Source organism: Eptatretus burgeri, chromosome 16 (assembly GCF_056783735.1).
Source record: "Eptatretus burgeri isolate ZD-2024b chromosome 16, Ebu_testis_v1, whole genome shotgun sequence".
In the NCBI taxonomy this organism is placed as follows: domain Eukaryota; kingdom Metazoa; phylum Chordata; class Myxini; order Myxiniformes; family Myxinidae; genus Eptatretus; species Eptatretus burgeri.
In genome coordinates, this window is record NC_140976.1 from 12,581,201 (window position 1) to 12,603,339 (window position 22,139).

Consider the following 22,139-nt stretch of genomic DNA (forward strand, 5'->3'; position numbering starts at 1 on the left):
CTTTGAAGTCACGTGATGCGAAAACGAAAGCGAAATTCGAAAATTTGGCCTGACCAAATTTAGATATTGTCCCATAGATTTATATGCCACAATCAAATTCAAGAGTGCCTGAGAAATGTAGGAGGAGATAGATTTTGAAAATCGTCATTTTCGCATTTTTTGCCAACTTTGAAGTCACGTGACATGAAAATGAAAGCGAATATCGAAAATCCGGCCTGATCAGATTTAGATATTGTCCCATACATTCATATGCCACAATAAAATTCAAGACTGCTTGAGAAATGTAGGAGGAGATAGATTTTGAAAATCGTCATTTTCACATTTTTTGCCAAATTTGAAGTCACGTGACACGAAAACGAAAGCGAATATCAAAAATCCGGCCTGACCAAATTTAGATATTCTCCCTTAGATTCATATGCCGCAATCAAATTCAAGATTGCTTGAGAAATGTAGGACGAGATAGATTTTGAAAATCGTCATTTTCGCATTTTTTTGCCAACTTTGAAGTCATGTGACATGAAAACGAAAGCGAATATCGAAAATCCGGCCCAATCAAAATTTAGATATTGTCCCATAGATTCATTTGCTTCAATCAAATTCAAGATTGCTTGAGAAATGGCGGAGGAGATAGAATTTGAAAATCGTCATTTTCGCAACTTCAAAGGCCTTGTGACCTTGACCTTGATCTTCGGTGACCTTGAAAGTCATACCATCGTGTACGTCTCATCGACCTCTATCAGGATCACTAATGACCAGATCTCCCGCTTCAACTTCATTGTGAACTGACGGACGGACGGACGGACGGACGGATCGAAGGACATCGACACCCATATTATTAGGTCATGCTCGAAGAGATGACCTAATGACATTTATTTCATAACACGTGGAAAAGGATTAAGATAGTTATTAATAAAACATGCATGATGGACATCTGTTAAAAATGATGATCACACTTTAGGTAATATAAATCAATGAAGGATGAAAATCAGATACGCACTTTGATGTTGATGATCAGGCTTGGTTTCAATGGCCAAGACTTGATCAATTTTATCTGCTCCTCAATCTTTAGGTAATCTTCAGAAAGCGATGGAAATCCACATAATACATATCCTGTGTGTGAAGGAAGGTCTTTTGAGTTTGATTTTAATCACGCATCATAAATTCACGAGTCGGCAAGCACAAAAGCACTTCTAAAATACTTCAATAAAAAGTTGCTGAGTCGGGTAAGTAGAACACATTCGGCACTTTGTTCGCAGTTCCTAAGTCTCTGCCTTGAATGGTGCCATGACCCCAGAAGGTGAAAGTAGGTAGAGATGTGAATCCCGAAACCATGTTTATTTGTCCATCGTCTCTTAAGGCTCATGCTATCAAACTAAAATTCGGTAATTCTCTGTGTCAATGTCTGAACCACCATCATCATCATAATCATCGTCGTCATCATCAGTAGTCCCAGCTGTTCTCACTGGAAGTCCACAGCCCAAAGGAAGCCAGCCACATCGACTGGATTTTCTGAGAGATTGAGAAAATAAGAAAGATTAAATTGTTGGCTGAATTGTGCAGTTGAGAGCAAGTTGTAATGAAATGGTGTACAGTTCAATGTCTGTACTTGTCAATGGAAATGGCTGGGCTGATCGACACACATTTTGCATGTGTGATCAGAGTATCCAGGGTGAGGTCAAAAGCACTAAATACCCCCACCCCCCATTATCGCCTGCAAGGGTGGGGAAAGTATTTGCCATTTCGTCCTGTACATCGATTTTTGTGAAAGTGGTTTAACCACTGACCTGCCGGAGGGAGGGGGGAGTTAACACCACAATGCATTTTGTTTTCAGATGGAGCAGGTATTCCTAGTTTATGAAACACTCGTCCTTGTGTTTCCAATTCATGAAGCACACCTCCATAGGCTTCAAATATTGTTGAGAGGGGAAAAAAGCTGCAAAGTTTTATTTTAATCCCAATATTGTATATTTTAAGTTGCATTACAAAGATCATTTATCTCAAGTGAGAGTTTCCACTTCAGACTTTTTAAGGAGCAAAAGTGCAGAAGACTGGCATTTAATGGAATGCATCAATTGGTCCAAAAAAAAAAGAAAAAGATCAATTTATGCTGAGCAGTAAACAAATAAGAAGTCAGGATATGGACTTCGCCAAATTTGTGGCCCCAACAGTTGAAAAAACTGAGAAACAACTGTGTTACAAGCAACCAGAATATGTACTAGTTCACCTTTGTTACCAAAATGCAATGTTGATTGCAAAGTAAACACTTCCTCGGTTCCAGTTATTCATAGAGGATGCGTAGTTCTGTACTCCAATCCACTGACTTCATGGGTTAAGAATACACTGTCCAGAATAGTCCTATTGTTACTTGACCTGCCTGAAGTTGCATGTAAACATTTATGTATCCATTTCTCTGTTCTCATTCCATATAAACCAGCGGTTCTGAACCGAGGGTCTATGGACCCCCAGGAGGGTACATGATGCCTCATCAGATGTATATGAGATACATTTTGATTCGAGGCAGCGAAAGAGAAGCTGTTTGTACATGTAGTATAGTGTAACAATATCCCTGGACGCTCAACTAGTAGCAGCTGGATAAGATAACAAGGGAACCAATGGTAGGCATGGATGACCCACAAAATATGTAATGGAGAAGAAAGTAAATAGCTCTGGATTATTTATTTTAATGCTATGACCAAACATTGGTACATCACAGGTAATAAAGGTTGGGGTCAAGTTTCATCAAAACTGTATGTGTAGTTTCTGAGAAGAAAGCAAATACCTATTTTGGGAGGCAACCCCTGTAGACCCCTTCGGGCCTGTTTTATTTTAATGGCATGAACAAACTTTGGTACATACACGGTGATGATCGTTGTGATAAAGTTTCATCAAAATCACATGTGTAGTTTCAGAGAAGTTGAAAGTATTTGTGGATGGACGGACAGACGGACTGACTGACGGATGACGCGCCATCCCATAAGCTCCCTGGAACTACGTTCCAGGTGAATTAAAAATGAATGAGTCACCATTGAGAGGGGGTACGTGATGCCTTTTTCTGAGATCAAGTAGTACGCCAACTGAAAAAGGCTCAAAACCATCGATGTAAACTGTTCTCTGCTCTCCCTCCATCCTTCTACTTTAAACTTACCTTATTCTAATTTATTATTTTAGTTTACTTCACAACACTACTCTCTTATAAAACTGCAGAACTCAACTGCTCCATGCTCCATGCACTTCTCTTTAACAAGGAAATAACAAACTTGCGCTCTTCTTCTTCCTTTACCCCATGTATTCCATAATGTTTCTCCTAATCTCAAACCAATGGCCAGTTTTCAATCACACAGCAGCTGGTCCTTTCCCACTCACAAGGCTGCACTTTAAGATTGACTAAGGCCCTCTGCTGACGAATTCCTTTTATCAGACCTAGACAAAATAAGGTGGTGGTCAGCCACTTGGAACATGACATTCAACACACTCTCCCACTGTCTCTCCACAAAGGCCAATCAATCTACCAAATCCACTTCTATCAACAGCTATCAGAAGAGGTTCAGGCCATGGAACTGCTTAGCCTCATTGGCTGCCATAACCTTTCATGGGAGGATCATATCACCAAGCTCGCATCAAAGGTCAGTCATCATCTGGGTATTCTCCATAGAGCAAAGCATTTCCTAAGCAGGAGAGAGAGCTCATCATCATGTACAAGTCTTCATACGGAGTTCCGTGGAATACGGCTCCCCACTCTGGTTTGATGCTCCTGCTTCCCACTCTGTTCTTCTTGGGGCAGTCAAAAACAAAGCCTTCCACATCATTGGAGTCTGAAGATGGGAGGCAGATTCCCAGGGTTTCCACTCACACTGGCAGCAAGTTACTGGGCTCTATTTAATACTGGCTTATATCTGGAATTTCTCATCCTACCTGCCCAAGCTGCATCATGTGTGTTCCACAAGAAAACCTCACCTGTTGACCCCACCCCTCTCCCTAAGTTCTGGCTGTTAGCCTACCTGCATCAATTTATTCTGTTAATGCCCCGATTATGGAAAAGTCTTCGATTATGAAAAGTGATTGTGATTATGGAAAGGTTATGAAAGGTTTGACTTCCGGTTCTGGTTTTTGAGTGATGGTTGATTCTCTCCTCTGCTGACTTTCTCAAAGATAAGTTTCCGGTCATTGTGTGTCGCGTTTTGACTGTTTATTTTGTTGCCTCCATGTTTACTGTTCGGTTTTGTTTCAAAACATGCTAATTTGGTGTGTATTCGTCTGTCTTGTCATATGGGGTTTCCCTGAGGCCTACCCATCTTCCGGTCTATGTGCACGATCGTGTTTATTTGTATTTTCTCCTTATTACCATCAGTTTTTATTTTCTCCACTTTCCCTCCCAACTATACACTCTGTTTCATGTCTTAAAATATAAAAATACAACAAAAAAAAACCTTTTCCCTCACATTATACCCCACGTAACCACGTGACTTCCTGTAACCGACTCTTCTTCCTTCTACTTTAGCTGACCCACATTTACCAAACACCTTCATGATTTTTTTCTTCAACCTCACCTTCACCGAATCTTACCTAATCTTTATCAAAAAAAAATGGTCTCTTAAAATGTTTCAATTTCCTCTTTCACACGTGTCATTCTCTGTATTGTATCAAAATTTACTACTCTTCTTTTCTTCAAAAGATTTTTCAACTGAACCAGTCCTTCTTCCCATGTCAGAAAAGTCCCACTGTTATGTTTCTTTTCTCTATTCTCTTAATTCACCTTTATTGCATCCCTCACGAAATGTCTTTAATTGCATCTCTGACTTAAAAAAATTTTTTTATCCCAATTTGCAATGCATGTTCAATGTTCATGTTCCATCAATCATCCATCTTTTTCCAACTTCAGTGCCAATTCACCCCACCTCCTTAAATCTACCTCTTCCTAACTCCTAACCTGTTATACACTCTCCTTCTCCCTCCCGTCTTGCCTCTCGTCATACCTCCGCTCATAGCACCTCTTCACTGTCTTCTGCTTTAGTATCAGCTCCGCCTCTGGTGTCCCAAACTGTGTGGTGTTCTAACATCTGTGGGCTCCATTCTAACCTAACAGATATCTCCCTCTCTCAATCAGTACACTCCTCAACATCTCAAACATGCTCTTTCTTTCTTCCCATCACACCTACCCCTCTTCCCAACCGCTCTAATCTTGTGCCCCTCCCTGCCTGCTCCCTTATTCACCATACCACCACCAAGTCTCATCCTTCCCCTCTCCCTAGCTCTCCCATTGCCCTCCTGCCTCTTAGCCATGTCTGCTCTCATCGTCTCCCATCCCTCTCAAAGTTCCCTCTCCCTCTCAAAATCAAATATCACACTCTTCCCCCTCCAAGCTTCCCTCTCACCTTTCTCAAAAACTCCCCCTCACCCTTCTCCCTCCAATCTCCCCCTCACTCCCCCTTCTCAAAGTCCCCCCCTCACATCCACAAAACTGCCTCCTTCCCCTGCCCTCTCTCTTCCATCTCATCCCTCAACCTCTTCCAATCTTCAACTGCCCTCTGCCCCTCTCTTATTACTCCCCAATGTGCCTCATCCCATCACCACTGAGCCTTGTTTCCTTCTCATCCAGCCCTCTCTTCTAGCTCTTCTGCAATCCCCCAAACTCTGTCAACAACTCTCCATACCTCCCCACCTCCTCCCTTGTCCTACCCTCCCCCTCCCCTCCACTGCAACCAAAGCCTCCTCCCCTCCCTCTTCCTTAACAGTATGGACCTCAAACATCCAGGGCCTTTGCTCAAACCTGACAGATCTTTCCATACAAGTTGCCACTGACAAACCAGACATAAACTGTTTAACAGAAACTTTTCTCCTTCAAGACATCTCTGACTCCCGAGTATCTCTCCCTGGTTCTCCCTCCTCCAGTATGACAAAATTGAGCCTTGTCCTGGCGGCTTAGTTGCTCTCTTCATCAAAAACTCCATTCCTCACTCTCCATGCACTGCCCTCACTCCCCCACACCCACAGGAATACCTCTGGCTCCAGCTTCCCTCCACTCCCACCTAATGTTTATATGTGCATTGTACCATCCACCTAACAGTGATGACTCAATTTACATTTCACTCACCAAAAACATGGACCAACTTCTATCCTCTCATCCCAACTCTCTATTTCGCATAAGTGGCGACTTCAATTGTCATCATGCCAGTTGGCTGGGTGTAGATACGTCCCTCACCTGCCATGGCACTTCAGCAAAGGAATTCTGCGACTCATTGGGACTGACTCAATCGGTCAACTTCCTGACCCGGATCTCAACCAACGGTACTCCATCTCTTCTGGATCTGATTTTGACCAATTTCCCTGAAAATATCTGCTGTTCTTCCTCCGCTCCAATCGGTTCATCTGACCACATGCTTGTCAAAGTAGACATCTCTCTGGCTGTTATTGGAGAACCACCTCAGTGCTGTAGAGTATGGCATTTCACTCAAACCGACCAGCAGGGACTTCAAGCAGCCAGCAAACTTCTACAATGGTCTCCCATCTCTACTTTCTCTGACATCAACCCGTCCTGGGAATTCATTCAAAGAAATTTGCTCTCCCTCATGCACAGATTTATCCCATCTCGTCTTCAGTTGTCAATCCCTTACACCCGCCCATGGTACACTGAAGCTTGTGGTGAGGCAATTGTCCTGAAACAACTTGCCTTTGCCTTATGGAAGGCAAATCCAACCGAAGGTAATCTCAGTTCCTTCCACGAAGATCGGAACAAGTGTGTCTAACCTCAGGAGAGCCAGGAAACAACATCTTTCTAATCTCAAGTCTGAACTCTCAAACCTGTCTCCCTCCTCCAAATCCTGGTAGTGTGTAGTTAAGTCTGTTTCTGGTGTATGTTTCCCCTCCATCCCCTCCCTTACCTCAAATGGCCGCACAGCTGACACTGTACGCGAAAAGGCTGAATGCCTAAACTCGGTGTTTGCTTCTAAATCTTGTGTCCAAAACCCATTGCTTTATCTACCCACCTTACCCAGTCGCACCCAGCTGTCCCTGGACTATATGTCCATTTCTCCCGACAAGGGGGAGATTTTGCTGTGAAACCTCGACTCAGATTCTGCAACTGGTTCAGATGGCATCAGCCCATGTGTCCCAAAAACATGCTCTGCTGCTCTTGCTCACCCTCTCTCTGTTTAATTCACCCTCTCATTTGCTCAAGGCCATCTGCCATCAGCCTGACAAATCAGCAAACATTACCGCTCTGCATAAAAAGGTGCAAAAACAGATCCCTGCAACTACAGACCAATCAGCCTTCTCCAAATCATCAGCAAAATTATGGAATCCATCATCGCTTCAGACATTAAGTCATTTCTCTTTTCCAATGGCCTTATTTTCCGAACATCAATTTAGATTTCGACCAGGTCACTTTCCCTGGACTTCCTGCTCCTGCATTCCCAACAATGGATCGAGGTCCTCGATGCCAGACATTAGATCAGAGCCATCTCCCTTGACATATCTAATGCTTTCGATATGGTCTAGCACCCCACCCTACTCACCAAACCTTCGACCTTGGGAATCCAAGGACATCTCCATTCATGGCCCGCAGACATCCTCCCCTGTCGCAGTCAACGTGTGGCCCTTAATGGAATTTGCTCATCTTCTCTTTCTGTCCAGGCTGAAGTTCCTCAAGGCAGTGTTCTGGGCCCAGTGCTTTTTCTGGTTTTCATCAATGATCTCTCCAACTCACTGGAAAATCCTCTTTCTCTCTTTCCTGATGACTCCACTCCGCCGTACCATCTTTCATCCCTCAGATTGGCAAGCAGCAGCCTCTTCACTCTCTGCAGATGTGGATAAAATCACAAGCTGGTCCAACACGTGAAACATGTCTTTCAATCCGGACAAATCTCACACTGTCACGATGTCTCTCCGAAAGGACAATCTGGAACCCACCCCCCCCAATCCACTTTCCCCCACCCCCCCCCAATCCACTTTCTCAACAAACCTCTTGAAGAAGTCCTTTCATTCAAGCTTCTGGGTCTCACTATCTGCCATGATCTTTCCTGGGAAAGCCACATTTCCAAGATAGCCTCCAAAGCCAGTCGCCGACTGGGCATCCTCCGTCGTGCAAAGTCCTTCCTTGACGCACCTGATCCTGATCATGTACAAAGCTTTCATCCACAGCCTGGTGGAGTATTGCTCTCCCCTCTCAGCTGGTGCTCCCACCTCTCACCTTTCTCGGCTTCACGCTGTGGAAACAAAGGCATTTAGGATCATTGGTATATCTCGTGATGAAACTGAGTCTTTGGGTCTCTCACTCTCTCACCACAGGCAGGTCGGTGTTCTTTCTGCCTTCTACCATCTCCTCTCTGGTCCCCCCTGCTCTGTCCGCGATCTGTCCCCCCCCCATATTTCCACAGGGCGATCAAGGTCTCCCAGCAACCCCATTCTGATGAAACTCCGAAAATCAAGAAACACTGCGCTCACCTTCATTCTGTGAGTCCTCTTTTCCCACCTTTGGAATAAACTCCCACACTCTCTTCAATCGCACTCTTCACACCAGGTCTTCAAAACAGCTGTTGACCAACATCTCTTATCTTCCCCCCATCCAAAACCATGATCTTTTCTCCACCCATGAATCTACCCCAAGCCCACCTCCTTCAAATTGCCTGCTTTCCTTCCTGAAAGTCCCTGTAGTTTCTAATGTCTATGAAGAAGTTTGATTAGACCAAAAGTGAATGAATGCAAGGAGTCGATGGTCAAACAGATGAATCAAAAGTGTACTCCTACGTACGTTCATTCAAAGAAAATCTGAATGGAGGGTCAAGTGGATGCAGATGGGCATAATTAATCTGGCTAAGTGAAAAGTGCTGTTCTATAGTGAACTTGAATATGACAATCTTCATTTTCTTTCTTTAGTTATTTAATTCATCTTAACTCTAAAGTCAACTTGCTTAAACCATTTCAAATCCTGATGATGCCGACAGGTTTCAAACACAACGCGAACAGAATTACTCACCATAGTAAGCAACCTCCGAAGAGCTCGCAGCTTCTGTTAGTAATTCAACAACTTCCTTTTGTGAAACACTTTGGCCCTTCAACAGGGCTTCTTGAAGCTGTTTCAATTAAAAGTAACGGTAATAAAAAAAAAAATTAAGGTGATGTTGGAAACCAAGATCACAATTACTCACTTCACAATGGATTGAAGGAACCAAGTTAAAACAGAAAGAAGCCACTGGTCACATTTGTCCACTGGTTCCAGGTTCCTGTCAATTAAAATTGATGCAAAATACTCACTCCATCCTACCTTCAAGCCGGTTTGGGTTTTCGTTGCAATGTTCCGAGAAATAACTTCTTCAGCTTAAAGGTGAACAAAGCAGAATATATGAATTTTGAACATCAAAAAAAAAACACTTACACATGTACACTTGTTCTTCAGCAATAAATGAAAAAAAACAATCAAGCAAGAGGAAAAGGAACTCCCCAAGGATCAGCAATAAAACGATCAAATGTACTTCATTGAACAGCCACTGCAAGAGGTGCAATCCCAAGAACTCTTTGGCCTCACTGTCTGTCATGACCTTTCATCTGAGGATTACATCACAAAACTAGACCGGAACAAGGTAGAGCACATACCTCTGCCAAGCTGAACAGTTTATGTTTTGTATCCCACGGTTAGGCCAGATCTGCGTCCGGACATTAACGAAAATGTAATCATCTTGTTATTGTCACATTCCCAACTCATCCACAAATAATTGAAATATCATGCTATATATCATTTTTCACCCCATTTCTCAATAGTGAAAAATCACTTAAAAGATTAAAAAATTTTTATCATATCTAGATCAGGATCTTCACCAAAATCGAATCAATTCGTCCATGTCACACACCCAACGTATCCACCAAGTTTTGTCCAAATCTGTCCATAACTTTTTGAGATATCCTCCTCACAGACAGACAGACAAACAAACAAGCAGTCATAGACTGGTACTTACGAAATCGTCAACTTGACCTCTGACCTTGTCTAATAAAAGCTGTCTCGAGAGAAGGTGGCGACGCAAACCAGAAGTTTCTACGATGATTCTGTACCAAACATTCAAAAATCGAATGTTTTGGATGTTTGACCTCACTGTGACCTTGACCTTTGACCGATTTTGACCAAAATCTAATCAGTGCTACCCACCACCCTCCTGAATCACGTCGTGTAATTTGACATTGGTAGCTTCTTCCGTTCTCGAGTTATCATTTTTTTGGATGTTATCAGAGCAACACACGGCGGCACAGAGCAATGTATGGTGACACAGGGCAACGCATGGCGGCACAAAGCAATGTGCGGTGACAGAGCAACACATGGCGGCACAAAGCAATGTGCGGTGACACAGGGCAACGCATGGCGGCACAAAGCAATGTGTGGTGACACAGAGCAACACACGGCGGCACAAAGCAATGTGCGGTGACACAGAGCAACGCATGGCGGCACAAAGCAATGTGCGGTGACACAGAGCAACACACGGCGGCACAAAGCAATGTGCGGTGACACAGAGCAACACACGGCGGCACAAAGCAATGTGCGGTGACACAGAGCAACACATGGCGGCACAAAGCAATGTGTGGTGACACAGGGCAACACATGGCGGCACAAAGCAATGTGTGGTGACACAGGGCAACGCATGGCGGCACAAAGCAATGTGTGGTGACACAGAGCAACACACGGCGGCACAAAGCAATGTGTGGTGACACAGGGCAACGCACAGTGAAACAGAGCAATGCATGGTGGCACAGAGCAACGCACAGTGAAACAGAGCAATGCATGGTGGCACAGAGCAACGCACAGTGAAACAGAGCAATGCATGGTGGCACAGCAATGAGCGATGGCACATAGCAACGCGTGCAATATCACTACAGAAGATGAAGAATTTCAAAGATTGCTGCAAGTTATGTAAGTCTCTGTTCAACCCTTCGGACAAACGACCTGACACAAAATTGCATTGTTAAGCCACCTCGGCCGAGACTAAGAGACTTGGCATTTGAGTTCTAGATTGACTATTAAATGGTGAAATACAAGCATGAGCAAACGTGTGTTCATCTGAGAGTACAATAACCATACTAAAGGAGCATTATTGGACTGCACCTTCAATGAGCACACAGCCTCGAGCATTCACCAGCCCTGTTGCGAGGGTCAGAGCGCCGGTGCCCTGTGGGAAAAGGCAGTCGTGAGGTGAAAGACAGTGAAATGAGGTTAATCTATAATAATAAATGTTAGTGTGTGTCAGTCAGTTAGTGTGTATATCCCCTCCATAGCTCCAAAACCACGAAGCCGAGCATGCATACTAAGGGAACTCCAAGTGAGTGCATGAATGAAAAGTGGGTATTTGGGTAAATTTAAACATCCCTTTTGAACTGAACTTTTTCGTAAACTTAACGTTTTCAACTGTTCCGACAATTATATGAAAATTGTCAGGATGGAGTGAAGAAGTGAAGAAAAGATTAACGAATCTGACAAAAATGTAAGTTCATTGTATGCAACGAAAATAATGTTAGAGCAGCTGAAAGCTCCTGCAGTTGCTCGAAGTCCTCTAAATTGCTCTATGTCGCTGCGCGTTGCTCTGTGCCTGGGTGAGGAAGATGATGCATCTGAACTGGGCTTGTTAATTCAAAGCAGTGGGTGTGGAGACTACGACTGGTTATCGGTGGGGAAATCCCTGGAGTTTGGAAGGTAAAATAAATTGGAGGGTTAGACCGAGTAAAGCGAACTACGAGTTCGAGAAAGAATTGAAAAATGTTTTCAGTGGCTACAAAGCAATGCATCCCCAGTCCACAGCAAGATGGCCAACAAGTACACACCCTCGCTCTAAGCTGCCTAGCCTGGGTTTGAATCACAACCCAGCTATAAACCTTCATCCAGGTGTTTCATAGGCAGGGTGATTAATTTCACAGGCAGGAAGAGGTGGGAGGATAAGGGGTGGAAGGAGGGATTCGGCATTACCAGGCAACATTGGGTACCTTTGTGGGAGGAGGGAGAGAAAGGGTGGAGGTGCGTGGAAGGAGGGGAAGGGGTGGGATGAGAGTCTAGAGGGGGAGTGGGGTGCGGTGAGAGTCTGGAGAGAAGGGGTGGGGTGGGAGGAGGGAGAGGAAGGGCTGGAGGAGGGGCGGGAGGAGGGACCCCGCGATGCCCGGCAATGCTGGATACTTTTGCTCGTCTAATAAATACAATTTGTCATCTGTATGTTCGCATTTTTTACAAAGATCGCTGGGCCGCCAACCAACACATTTGGCACACAGACCAAGTCCGACCCAGGGATTATCTGAAGGGTATTTTGATCCACCACCTCAGCCTTTAAAGACCCTTTTGACCCAAAAGACCTTGAAGACCCCAAATATCTCTAAGACCTTATAAGACAGTTTAAACCTTTAAGACCCCAAGCACCGTGTAAGACCTCGAAGACCCTTAAGTCTCCATCCATCTGTGAAGCCATACAACTGTATATCTATTAATTATGTACTGTTTGAACGTCAGTTGCACCCTGACTGCACATATGTGTATTAATTACATACTATTGCAATGTACCTTTTAAAATTTTCGACCCTTTCGACTGTTGAGACCCCTTAGACCTTTAAAGACCCCCAAGATCTTTAAGACCCCCACGACCCTTAAGACTCCTAAAAACATGTAAGACCCTTAAGACCCCAAACCCTAAAGACCTTTGAAGACCCTGAAGATCTTTTAAGCCCAGGAAGACCCCAAAGACCCTTTAAAACCTCGAAGATCCTGAAGACCCTTTAAGACCTCAAATACCCTTGAAACACATAAGACCCTTTAAGACTGCAAAGACCATTTAGACCCCAAAGACCCTGAAGATGCCAAAGGCCCTTAAGATCCTTTAAGACCTCAAAGACCCTTGAGACCCCTCAGACCCAATCAGTCCGTGAAGCCATCTGTGAAGCAATGTGACTATCTGTCGATAAATTACTTACTGTTTGAGTGTCAGTTGCACCCTGACTAAACATATTCTATTAATTACATACTATTACAATGTACCTTTTAAACCATTTGACCCTTTGACCAAAGCTCAACTGTTGAGCCCCCTTAGCCCTTTGAAGCCCCTTTAAGACCCCCAAGATGTTTAAGACCCCAAGACCCTTAAGACACTGAAAGACCTCTAAGATCCTTTCGACCACAAATAACCTGAAGACCCATAAGACCTCAAAGACCATTTGGACTCCAAAGACCCATAAGACTCTTAACCCTTTGAACCCTGAGCTCCTTGGACCTTCGGCTCCCTGAAAAAAAATCTGGCTGCTCAGGTATATAGAGGTTTGAATAGCGGCTGGTAAAATGGCCACCAGGGTTCAAAGGATGAAGATCCTTTAAGACCTTAAAACCCTGAAGACCCTTAAGAGAGATTAGACACCTTGGACCCTTGACCATTTCGAGCTTGAGACCACTTGGACCTTTTTAGACCCTTCTTACATACTTGAGAGATTTGACCCTTTCGAGCCCTGAGACGCGGACTACGATTGGAATGTAACCTTTAGAGTTTAGACCATTTACAACGCTTTAAGTGCACGCCACACAAACATCTATAGTCTTCTTCCAAAACCCAGACTGGGTTTGAAGACGATCCGATCAGCAAGTAATGCGCAAACTCGGACCACCCAGACAGTGGTTATTCTGCTCTCTAATATATAAAGAAGAAAGTTTGTTTGTTTGTTCGTTTATGCATTTGGACCCTACAGGAACTAGTGCGACCAAACTTTGAATGGCCTCTTCTTTCATCCAAAGGAAGGTCAAGGGCTATGTTTGATTAAAAATATATATTGACCCCAAATAAAAATAGACAATTGACCTTCAGGCCTCGATCAGGTCTTCTGCTTATACACTGCCTGCTTCCCCCCCCCCCCCCAGGAGGGATCGAGTAAAATGCATTATGAAGATTGTAGGTTGAGGTTGAAGTGATTTGTTTTCAATAACACAAATTTAGGTAATTAGAGCATTGCATTGAATTTCCCCGGGCATCGCCGGCCACATGAAATTTAACTTCAGCTAGTTAAAATATAAGAATAAACCAATGTCACCCTCAGGGTGACCCGTATCTTGCCAAAAGGTGACCACGTGTGACTTCTTTAAGGTCACACTGAGGTGAACAGAGCTGCTATTCACCAGGCGCGACTCCTTGAGGAATATCTGCCGACGAGAGATTCCGATGAGAATCGTTCTACAGAGTAACCATGAAAAATATGTGTTTGCCTCATAACGTCACCAAATGACGTCATAATGTCTCAAGCTTGACATATCTAGAAAGCACTCATCGAGGTGTTCAATTTGAGGTACTACACGATATGGTTCCTAAAACTTGAAAATTTGACCTTGGGGTCAAATATGTTTGACCTTAGGCGCTAACCATGAAGGTCAAGGCCAATCGCCACCAAAAATTAATCAGCTGAGCGCCAGACCATGAACTATATTCCCATGAAGTTTGAAGACGATCCAATCAAAATTACTCAAAAAATAAGGGTTTCGTCGATTCCCCTGATTTGCGACAAAGTGACCTTGACCTTTGACCTTCAAAATTTTATGTGCTGAAAGGGACCTCTATAGGCCTCTGATATGCGAAGTTACAAAAATTTCCAATGATAACTGTGCTCTGTAGAACCTTTTATACGTGATTACAGACAAACAAAAAAATAAAATTTTCATGAAAAATCCGTTTTTTCGTCATGAAGTCATCAAATGATGTCATAGCGTCAAACTTTTGACAGATCTGGAAAACACTTATCAAGCGCTTTCATATGAGGTATTACTCGATATGGTATCTAAGATTTCAAAATTTGACCTTGGGGTCAAATATGTTTGACCTCAGGTGCTAACCATGAAGGTCAAGGCCAATCGCCACCAAAAATTAATCAGCTGAGCGCCAGACCATGAACTATATTCCCATGAAGTTTGAAGACGATCCGATCCAAATTACTCAAAAAATAAGGGTTTCGTCGACTCCCCTGATTTGCGACAAAGTGACCTTGACCTTTGACCTTGACCTTCAAAATTTTGTGCACTGAAAGGGACCTCTATAGGCCTCTGATATGCGAAGTTACAAAAATTTCCAATGATAACTGTGCTCTGCAGAATTTTTTATACGTGATTACAGACAAACAAAACAAAACAAAAAAAACATACAAGCTGACTAACACATCCTGCAAAAACTTCGTTTTGGCAAGATAACAAGAGAAAGCCATTCATGAAATGAAAGATAAAAGTAACTGTGCAAACATTCTTCATGTGTGAACAAAGTGACAATGGAATACAATTTTTTTTTAAGTAATCAACCTCAAAGAGAGTTCGTCGAGAATAATTCAGGTGTTGTTCCAAATTCATCTAAAACTCTTCGCCTCAAACATAAGGAAAAGTGACTTTGTGAATGATTATTAATACAGGTAGTGGGCCAAAAATGGAAACACCTGGGTAAATGAGGGACACCAAGTATATTGAAAGCAATGGCTTTCAAACGGGTGTGGCACATGTGTTAATTGAGCAAATAACATCCCGGCATGCTTAGTGTCATGAATAAAAATTCTGCACAGGCCTAGTATGATGGCTGGCATGGCTGCAAGAGGAGAAAACCTCAGTGATGAGTTTTTGTCTCTCCTTTTTTTTAGCAGCTCGTTTGCCTCGTTGTGTTTGTTCTGTGTCCTTTATTTCCCCCCTATCTCATCTATTTGTTTACCTTATACTTTTTGTCTTGTTAGTCCGATGTTTTCATTTGTCTTTCCCTTCCTGCTTTTCCCCAACAAAACTCCTGTCTGGTAGGCCTCACGCTTCCCCGCTACCACCTCTCTCCCTCCCACCCCCCTCTCCTAGTGTTGTCTCCACACTGTCCAAGAGCCCAAAATGGCAAGCAGGCACCATAACTGCATCAGGTTCGTGTTTTCCAAGAAAGGAGCCCTGCCGACGAGTGAGGTATTTGGGCGGACAGTTTTGTTAGACATATTGGGGCTCAAGGCTGAGAATTTTTTTTGCCTCATCTCCTTGGCCCATGGATTTGATGTGTCCTTTCAGTCTGCTGAAAGGCCTGCCAAGTTCTGGGTGTGTGGATGACTGCTCAGTCAGCTGGTTCTCTGGCTGATTGGGCAGTCAATACCCTCCCTGACCATGAGGGGTTCATGACAGTCCGCCTCTACAATGAGAGCATATCGGATTACGATGTGAAATACTGATGGAGTACTGCTCTCCCGTCTGGACTGGTGCTCCTGCCTCTCACCTTTCTCGGTTTCACGCTGTGGAAACCAAAGCATTTAGGATCATTGGTATCTCCTGCAGTGAGGTTGAGTATTTGGGCCTCTCATTTTCTCACCACGGGCAGGTCAGTGGCCTCTGTCTTCTACCGTCTCCTCCCCGGTCTCGCCCCTCCCAGCTCTGACTGTGATATGTCCCCCTCCCCCCCATATTCCTGCAAGGCGCTCAAGGTCCGCCAGCAACCCCCTTCTGGTAAAACTACCAAAATGATGAATCTCTACTCACCTTCACTGTTTCATTCCTCTTTTTTTTCCTGCCTTTGGAATAAACTCCCACACTCTCTTCAATCCCATTCTTCCCTCCAGGCCTTCAAAACATCTGTTCACCACATCCTCTTATCTTCCCCCATCCAAAACCACAATCTTTCTACTCCCGTTAATCCACGCCAAACCCACCTCCTTCAAATTCCCTGCTTTCCTTCCTGAAAGTCCCTGTAGTGTACATCTTGTACACCCCGTGTTCCCCACCCCATCCCTCTCCCTTCCATAGATCTCCTAATGTCTCTGTTCCCCACTGTTTTGTCCTTCCCTCTCCCACCCCTCTTGTCTTCTGCCCCCCCTTGTTGTGTGTTAGCTTTCATACGAGCCACGACAATATACAATTACAAAAAAAAAAATACTGGTTGTCTCGTTATGTTGAAGTGAAAAACCCATCATGGTTTATCTAGAATAGTCTGGGTATAAGGACTGGAGCTCGGCAGCATTGCATTCAGTTCTGAATCAGAGGATGGCACGGTCACTCATGTCTTAATGGGATAGTCATTGGGATGGACCATGGCAAGTTTTTTTTTGTGGGTCAGCCAAAAGTATGCCACAGATGCGGACAAGTGGGCCACCTCATCTCTGGGTGCAAAGAACAATTTTGCTTGCAATATGGCCAGCTCGGATATGTAAGGGAACATTGCACCTCTCAAGTGGGATGCAACCTTTGTGCTTCACCGGGGCACACCTTCCGCTCCTGCTCACAGAGCTATGCGAGTGATTTCTTGTTTTGTTTAGTCTTTGCTTCCCTTGTTGGTTTATTGTTGTTTTGATTTATTGTTGGATTTTTGCATTTTCAATTTTTGTTATTTTATTTATTTATTTATTTTAATTAAAAAAGGCTGAGGCCATAAAAACCTTCGTGACTTTGAAAGAGGGGTGATTGTTGGCGCGTGTTTGGCAGGAGCTTCAGTGAGACAGCTCCACTTCTTGATGGTGCATGAGTAAGGCCAAAAAAAAAAATATGTTGCATTGGCGTAACCCGCCCGACCCTAAAAATTCCGCCGACCCTATGTTTTTTTTTTTGTTTTTTTGCTATCGAAAAATTTTGCCGACCCTATTTTATTGCTATTTTTGTTGTTTTGCTATCGTTTTCAAGTATCTTGTTGATTGCGATCGCGATCGCAAAAACCCGGAAGTGTTTCGGACAGAACCCGCCGACAAAAAGGGTGGTACTCGAGTCGGGGGAGATTTTGGGAGGGATTTATTAGGAAAAAAAAAAAAATAATAAAATAAAAGATCCCGACCGACCTACCCTATTTTTCAGTGACCCGTTACGCCAATGCAACATTTTTTTTTTGGCCTAATGGTGTCCTTGGTGATGTTGGTATGTAACTCTGAGGGAAAGACATCATCAGCAAAGGGCAACAGTGGGCGGAAGCGCATACTCCAGGATCATGATATCCCTGCATTAATTTAAAGTTCAAGGGAAAGCAGGCGAGCAACTGCAGATCAATTGACTGTAAATTTCAACCTGGGGGCTGAGCAGCCAGTTTCATCAAAAACGGTCTGCGGAGAACTCCAAAGAATGGGATAGCATAGTCGCGTTGCAGTGCACAAACCGCTCATCACAACTGGTAATGCATGTTTGCTAGTCCAGTGGTGCAAAGAGCATAGGTAATGGACTATTGAGCAGTGTAGAAATGTGATATGGTTAGATGATCCTTCATCATGTTCTTGCCAAACAAACAAGTGCACATGTGGAACCAATCTAAAGAACTCTACAATTCTGAGCGCTTGGCTCCAAGAGTGAAGGGTTCTGGTGGTTCGGTAATGTTGTGGGGCACATTTTCCAAGCCTGGTTTTTTGTAGTTATTCCCTTAGAAGACAAGGTCAATGCCAATCACGACTTTGATACCGAGTGATCATCTTCACCCCATGTTGCAGCATTTCTTTCCTGCCAGGAGGGGTCCTCCAGGATGACAATGCCCCCATCCACAGAGCATGTGTGGTCACCCAATGGTTTGATGAGCCGGACACTGATGTTATCAATATATTGTTGCAGAAATGGCCCTTAGTGTGTTATTAAATATAGGATTAGCCCAGATCCCCCATTAAATGCATGTTTAGCCAGGTTTTCGGTAAATGGACGTTACATGTGTGTCGGGAGGTGTAAGAGGCTGTTTATTGTTTGTACATTGGTTGTGGACCGAGAGGTTCTTCTTCTTCCTTCCTCTCTCCGGACAATAGTCCCCGCTCAGCGCTCTGAGGGGGAGTGGCCTAGAGAAGGAAGTGAAACTGAAGGGAGGAGCCAGTCGGCTTTGAGGCGAGCGAGCGCCGGAAAGGCAGTGGTGGATCTGCCGAGGGAGTAACTGAGCCTGAGTGTCTGTCGGCTTTGTAAAGGGGTGCGCCCCAAAAGAAAAGGAGGAAGTGAAACTGAGAGGCGAGCGAGTGCCGGAAAGGAGAAGTGAAACTGCAGTCGGCCGAGAGGCGAGAGGGAAACTGAGCGTGCCGAGTCTGCCATTTGGCAGTAAGAGAAACTGCCTGCGCGTCGAGTCTGCCATTTTGGCAGTGGGAGAGGCGGCCTGCACATCGAGTCGGGCGATCGACTTTGTGGAGGAGTGGTTTTGGCCAGGCGGTGCCTCCTCGGCCACGGACCCAGCCTGCGGAGCTCAACACCTCGATTTGGCTTTGTCTGGTGAACAGGCCAGGCCTGGACTTGTTTGCTGGACCTTGTAAAAAGCCAGCTGGAGCATACCACAGATCTTTCGTTTTGGGCCGTTGACCTTACGCGGGGTCTGAACGTGCCGAGGCTGCGTGCATGAGGGCTGCGACAAATGGACGACGCCGCCATTTTGCCACGCGGCGTTTGAGCTTGGGTGCTCGAATCCATGGACATCGGCTTGTCACGAGCCGCATTCGGGCCTTTGACACTTTTCCTCTCGTCCACGAAGCATCACCAAGTACTCTGTGTCTTGTCTGCATGCTGTCCATGTCTTGTCTGCATGTTGTCTAAGGTTTATCTCGTTCAGGTCCCTTTCGAAACCCGTAATCCGTAACTCCCTAGTTAAGAACGGGTTATAGATTGATTATAACATTGTCGTGAATGCTTTGCTTGTGTCGTGTTCCCCGATGTGTCCCCAATAAATCTGGCTGATTCGTATGAAGTTGCCGCTTTGGGTTTGTTCCTGCCGTGCCGAGGAACGATCCGCTCGATTTGGATATAAAACCAAAATGGTTACAGACTGGCAGAATTCGCTCGGTCTCTGACAAAACCAGTCTGTAACCGAGGTCTATTCCCCCAACTGATAAGGTCCAGGTGTACGTTGGTGTCGCGATTCGAGGCGCGTGACCCGAGGCCTGTGCCGAAACAGCCGGCGTTATAACCCCGGAGACGGCGGTGGTTAAGTGACGCCGAATATTCAACATTTGGCTGTCGAGAGAAGGGTGCGAAAACCCAAACTGGCTACGGATTGGAGCCGACTTGGGTGGCATTCGAATCCCCCCACCGCCGAATCCTTAACAATACCATTGCCTTATCAGTCACCAGATCTGAACCAAATCGAGCATTTACGGGGTATTCTGGAACGATGCCTGAGAGTTTTCCACCTCCATCAAACAGGTGTGAGTTGACTTTCTCATGAAAGAATGGTGCTACATCCCTCTTGCAGAATTCCAGATGCTGATGGACTCCATGCCACGGTGCATACAGGCCGTACTAGCTGCATATGGTGGCCCAATACCCAATTAAGTGAGGACTCCATGCCACGGTACATACAGGCCGTACTGGCTGCATGTGTTGGCCCAACGTCCAAATAAGTGACTTTAAATTGGTGTTTAAATTTTTTTGTCCACTACCTGTATATTATAAAATATTGAATCAGTAATAAGCCATGCACATGTTGAAGAAAACATTAAAATAGTGAAAGGGAATTTTTTAAAATGTAAAAAGAAATCAAACCAGTTTTGATGTGTTATTTCTTGGAGGTTTTGTTTTGCATCAATGAAATATATATCATCAAATTTTGATAATTACAACCAGGGTACAATTTTGTTAACCAGGAGGAGGGGGTGAAGTAGGATTCAGAAAAAAATCCATTAATGACAAAAAAAATGGCAGCTGTAGTACTTGTTAAATGTGTATCATAAATGACAGATTTGCCTTACATATTGTAAATGCTGCTCTCGTGTTTACAGTACCTGTATGTATTTTTGAGGTGGGGGACAAGTTCTTTGGACAATGTCTCCCACTCTGCAGTGCCCCTTCCCTCTCCCCACAAATACATCTCTTTGACTTCATTTTGTTAGGTTTGTACACTCTTAATCTTGCATGAAATTTGCATTTCTCATGTTCACTAATCTTGTCTTTAAGTTTTTAGCTGCAATTGCAGTTATCCTTTTGATAAAGGCCTGGTTGATCAAGTCATTATTTTATATCGGGTCCCAACTCCCAGATCACGGTGTACAAATTTCTGAAATGTAAGCATCAGCGTGCAGCCTGCAAGAGTGATTTGACTTTTATTTCTCAAAAGTCTGTCCTACAGAACCACCTATTCATATTACTTGCTATAGCAAGGCCCATGGGCAGTGTATACACTATCTCAGGATAGGAAAGGAGGTGGTTTCCACCTCTCCTTCCTTTGGAGATCACCCCCTCCCCCTGAGGATGTCTACGATATCCCCCAGCTGTTCCTGACCTCACATCCAAGAGCAGACTCCCCCCTTCCCTTGGATAGGCTGCCAAACAAGAAAGGGCGAGAGGGGGGGGGGGTTAGGGTGGTAACTCCGAATCCAAGGGAGATTCGTCCTTCAAGTTATTTTTCCCTGAGGTACAACCCTTGCGCAACTTTCCGCATGCCTTTCTATTTTTTTTCACGCAAGGTTATCCATCAATGAGAGTATACCCCCACAATTTGTTGCCATGCCAGAGTTCCTGGTGCCAAAGCCACTACCAAATTCTGACTTTTGCCAAAGGGTTTCATACACATAGCCCCCTCCCACAGAGGGCCTCACGACCAATGATTCCACATCCACAGACACACACCGACTCCAATGGTAGAGGGCCCGCCTCCATCTTTACCATATACTTCTCCTCCTCTATTCATTCTGCAAGGAGGAGGGGACACCACCCCCAGCCCCACATCTTGTTGGCAGGAACAGGTGGTGTGCCCTTCCGATCCTTCACATGCCCCAAATGACTACATGCAGGCACGCAGCCTTCCTCAGGATGGTGGACTTCACAAACGAGTTTCCCTGCAAAGCCAACCAGACCAAAAGCCTGTCCCAATGGTTTAGCAATACAAAATTAAGGACATGTCCCTCCTTTTCTCTTCTCCCTTCTTTTCTTCCTCCTCCCTTCTCCTTTTGTCCCCTCTGGTTCTCCTTTCCTTCCCCTTCTCCTTACATTTTCTTTTCCTTCTCCTCTCCATATCTTCCCACCTCCCTTCTCCTTTTCTAACTTCTATCTTCCTCCTCCCTTCCTTTCTTCTTCCCACCTAATCTTTCCCATTTATTCTTTCCCTTTCCAGACTCGGTGGTATAATGGTTAGAGCGTCACTCTGAGTTTGGGAGGTTGGTGGTTATCCCCCGGCTGAGTCATACCAAAGACTTGAAAATGGTACGAGCTGCTTCCTTGTTTGATCCTCAGCATTTATAAGGATAGAGCACACACAACCATAGGTTGGCAACACTAGCAC

General features: G+C 44.5%; 1 protein-coding gene across 7 annotated transcripts in view; it reads right to left on the reverse strand.

Moving 5' to 3' along the window:
- The window catches only part of AK9 (adenylate kinase 9), a 115,099-nt gene that overhangs the window by 87,400 nt on the left and 5,560 nt on the right, over window positions 1–22,139 (reverse strand). For 6 of the 7 annotated variants that reach the window (XM_085859490.1, XM_085859488.1, XM_085859492.1 and 3 more), the window contains 4 exons: window positions 11,084–11,147; window positions 9,260–9,312; window positions 8,972–9,068; window positions 998–1,110 (listed from right to left, as the gene is read on the reverse strand). In XM_085859490.1, the coding sequence (XP_085715616.1) occupies window positions 998–1,110; window positions 8,972–9,068; window positions 9,260–9,312; window positions 11,084–11,147 (327 nt within the window). Of the gene's footprint in view, window positions 1–997; window positions 1,111–8,971; window positions 9,069–9,249; window positions 9,319–11,083; window positions 11,148–22,139 lie in introns of those variants that run through there. The other variant, XM_085859493.1, reaches the window with a different exon arrangement.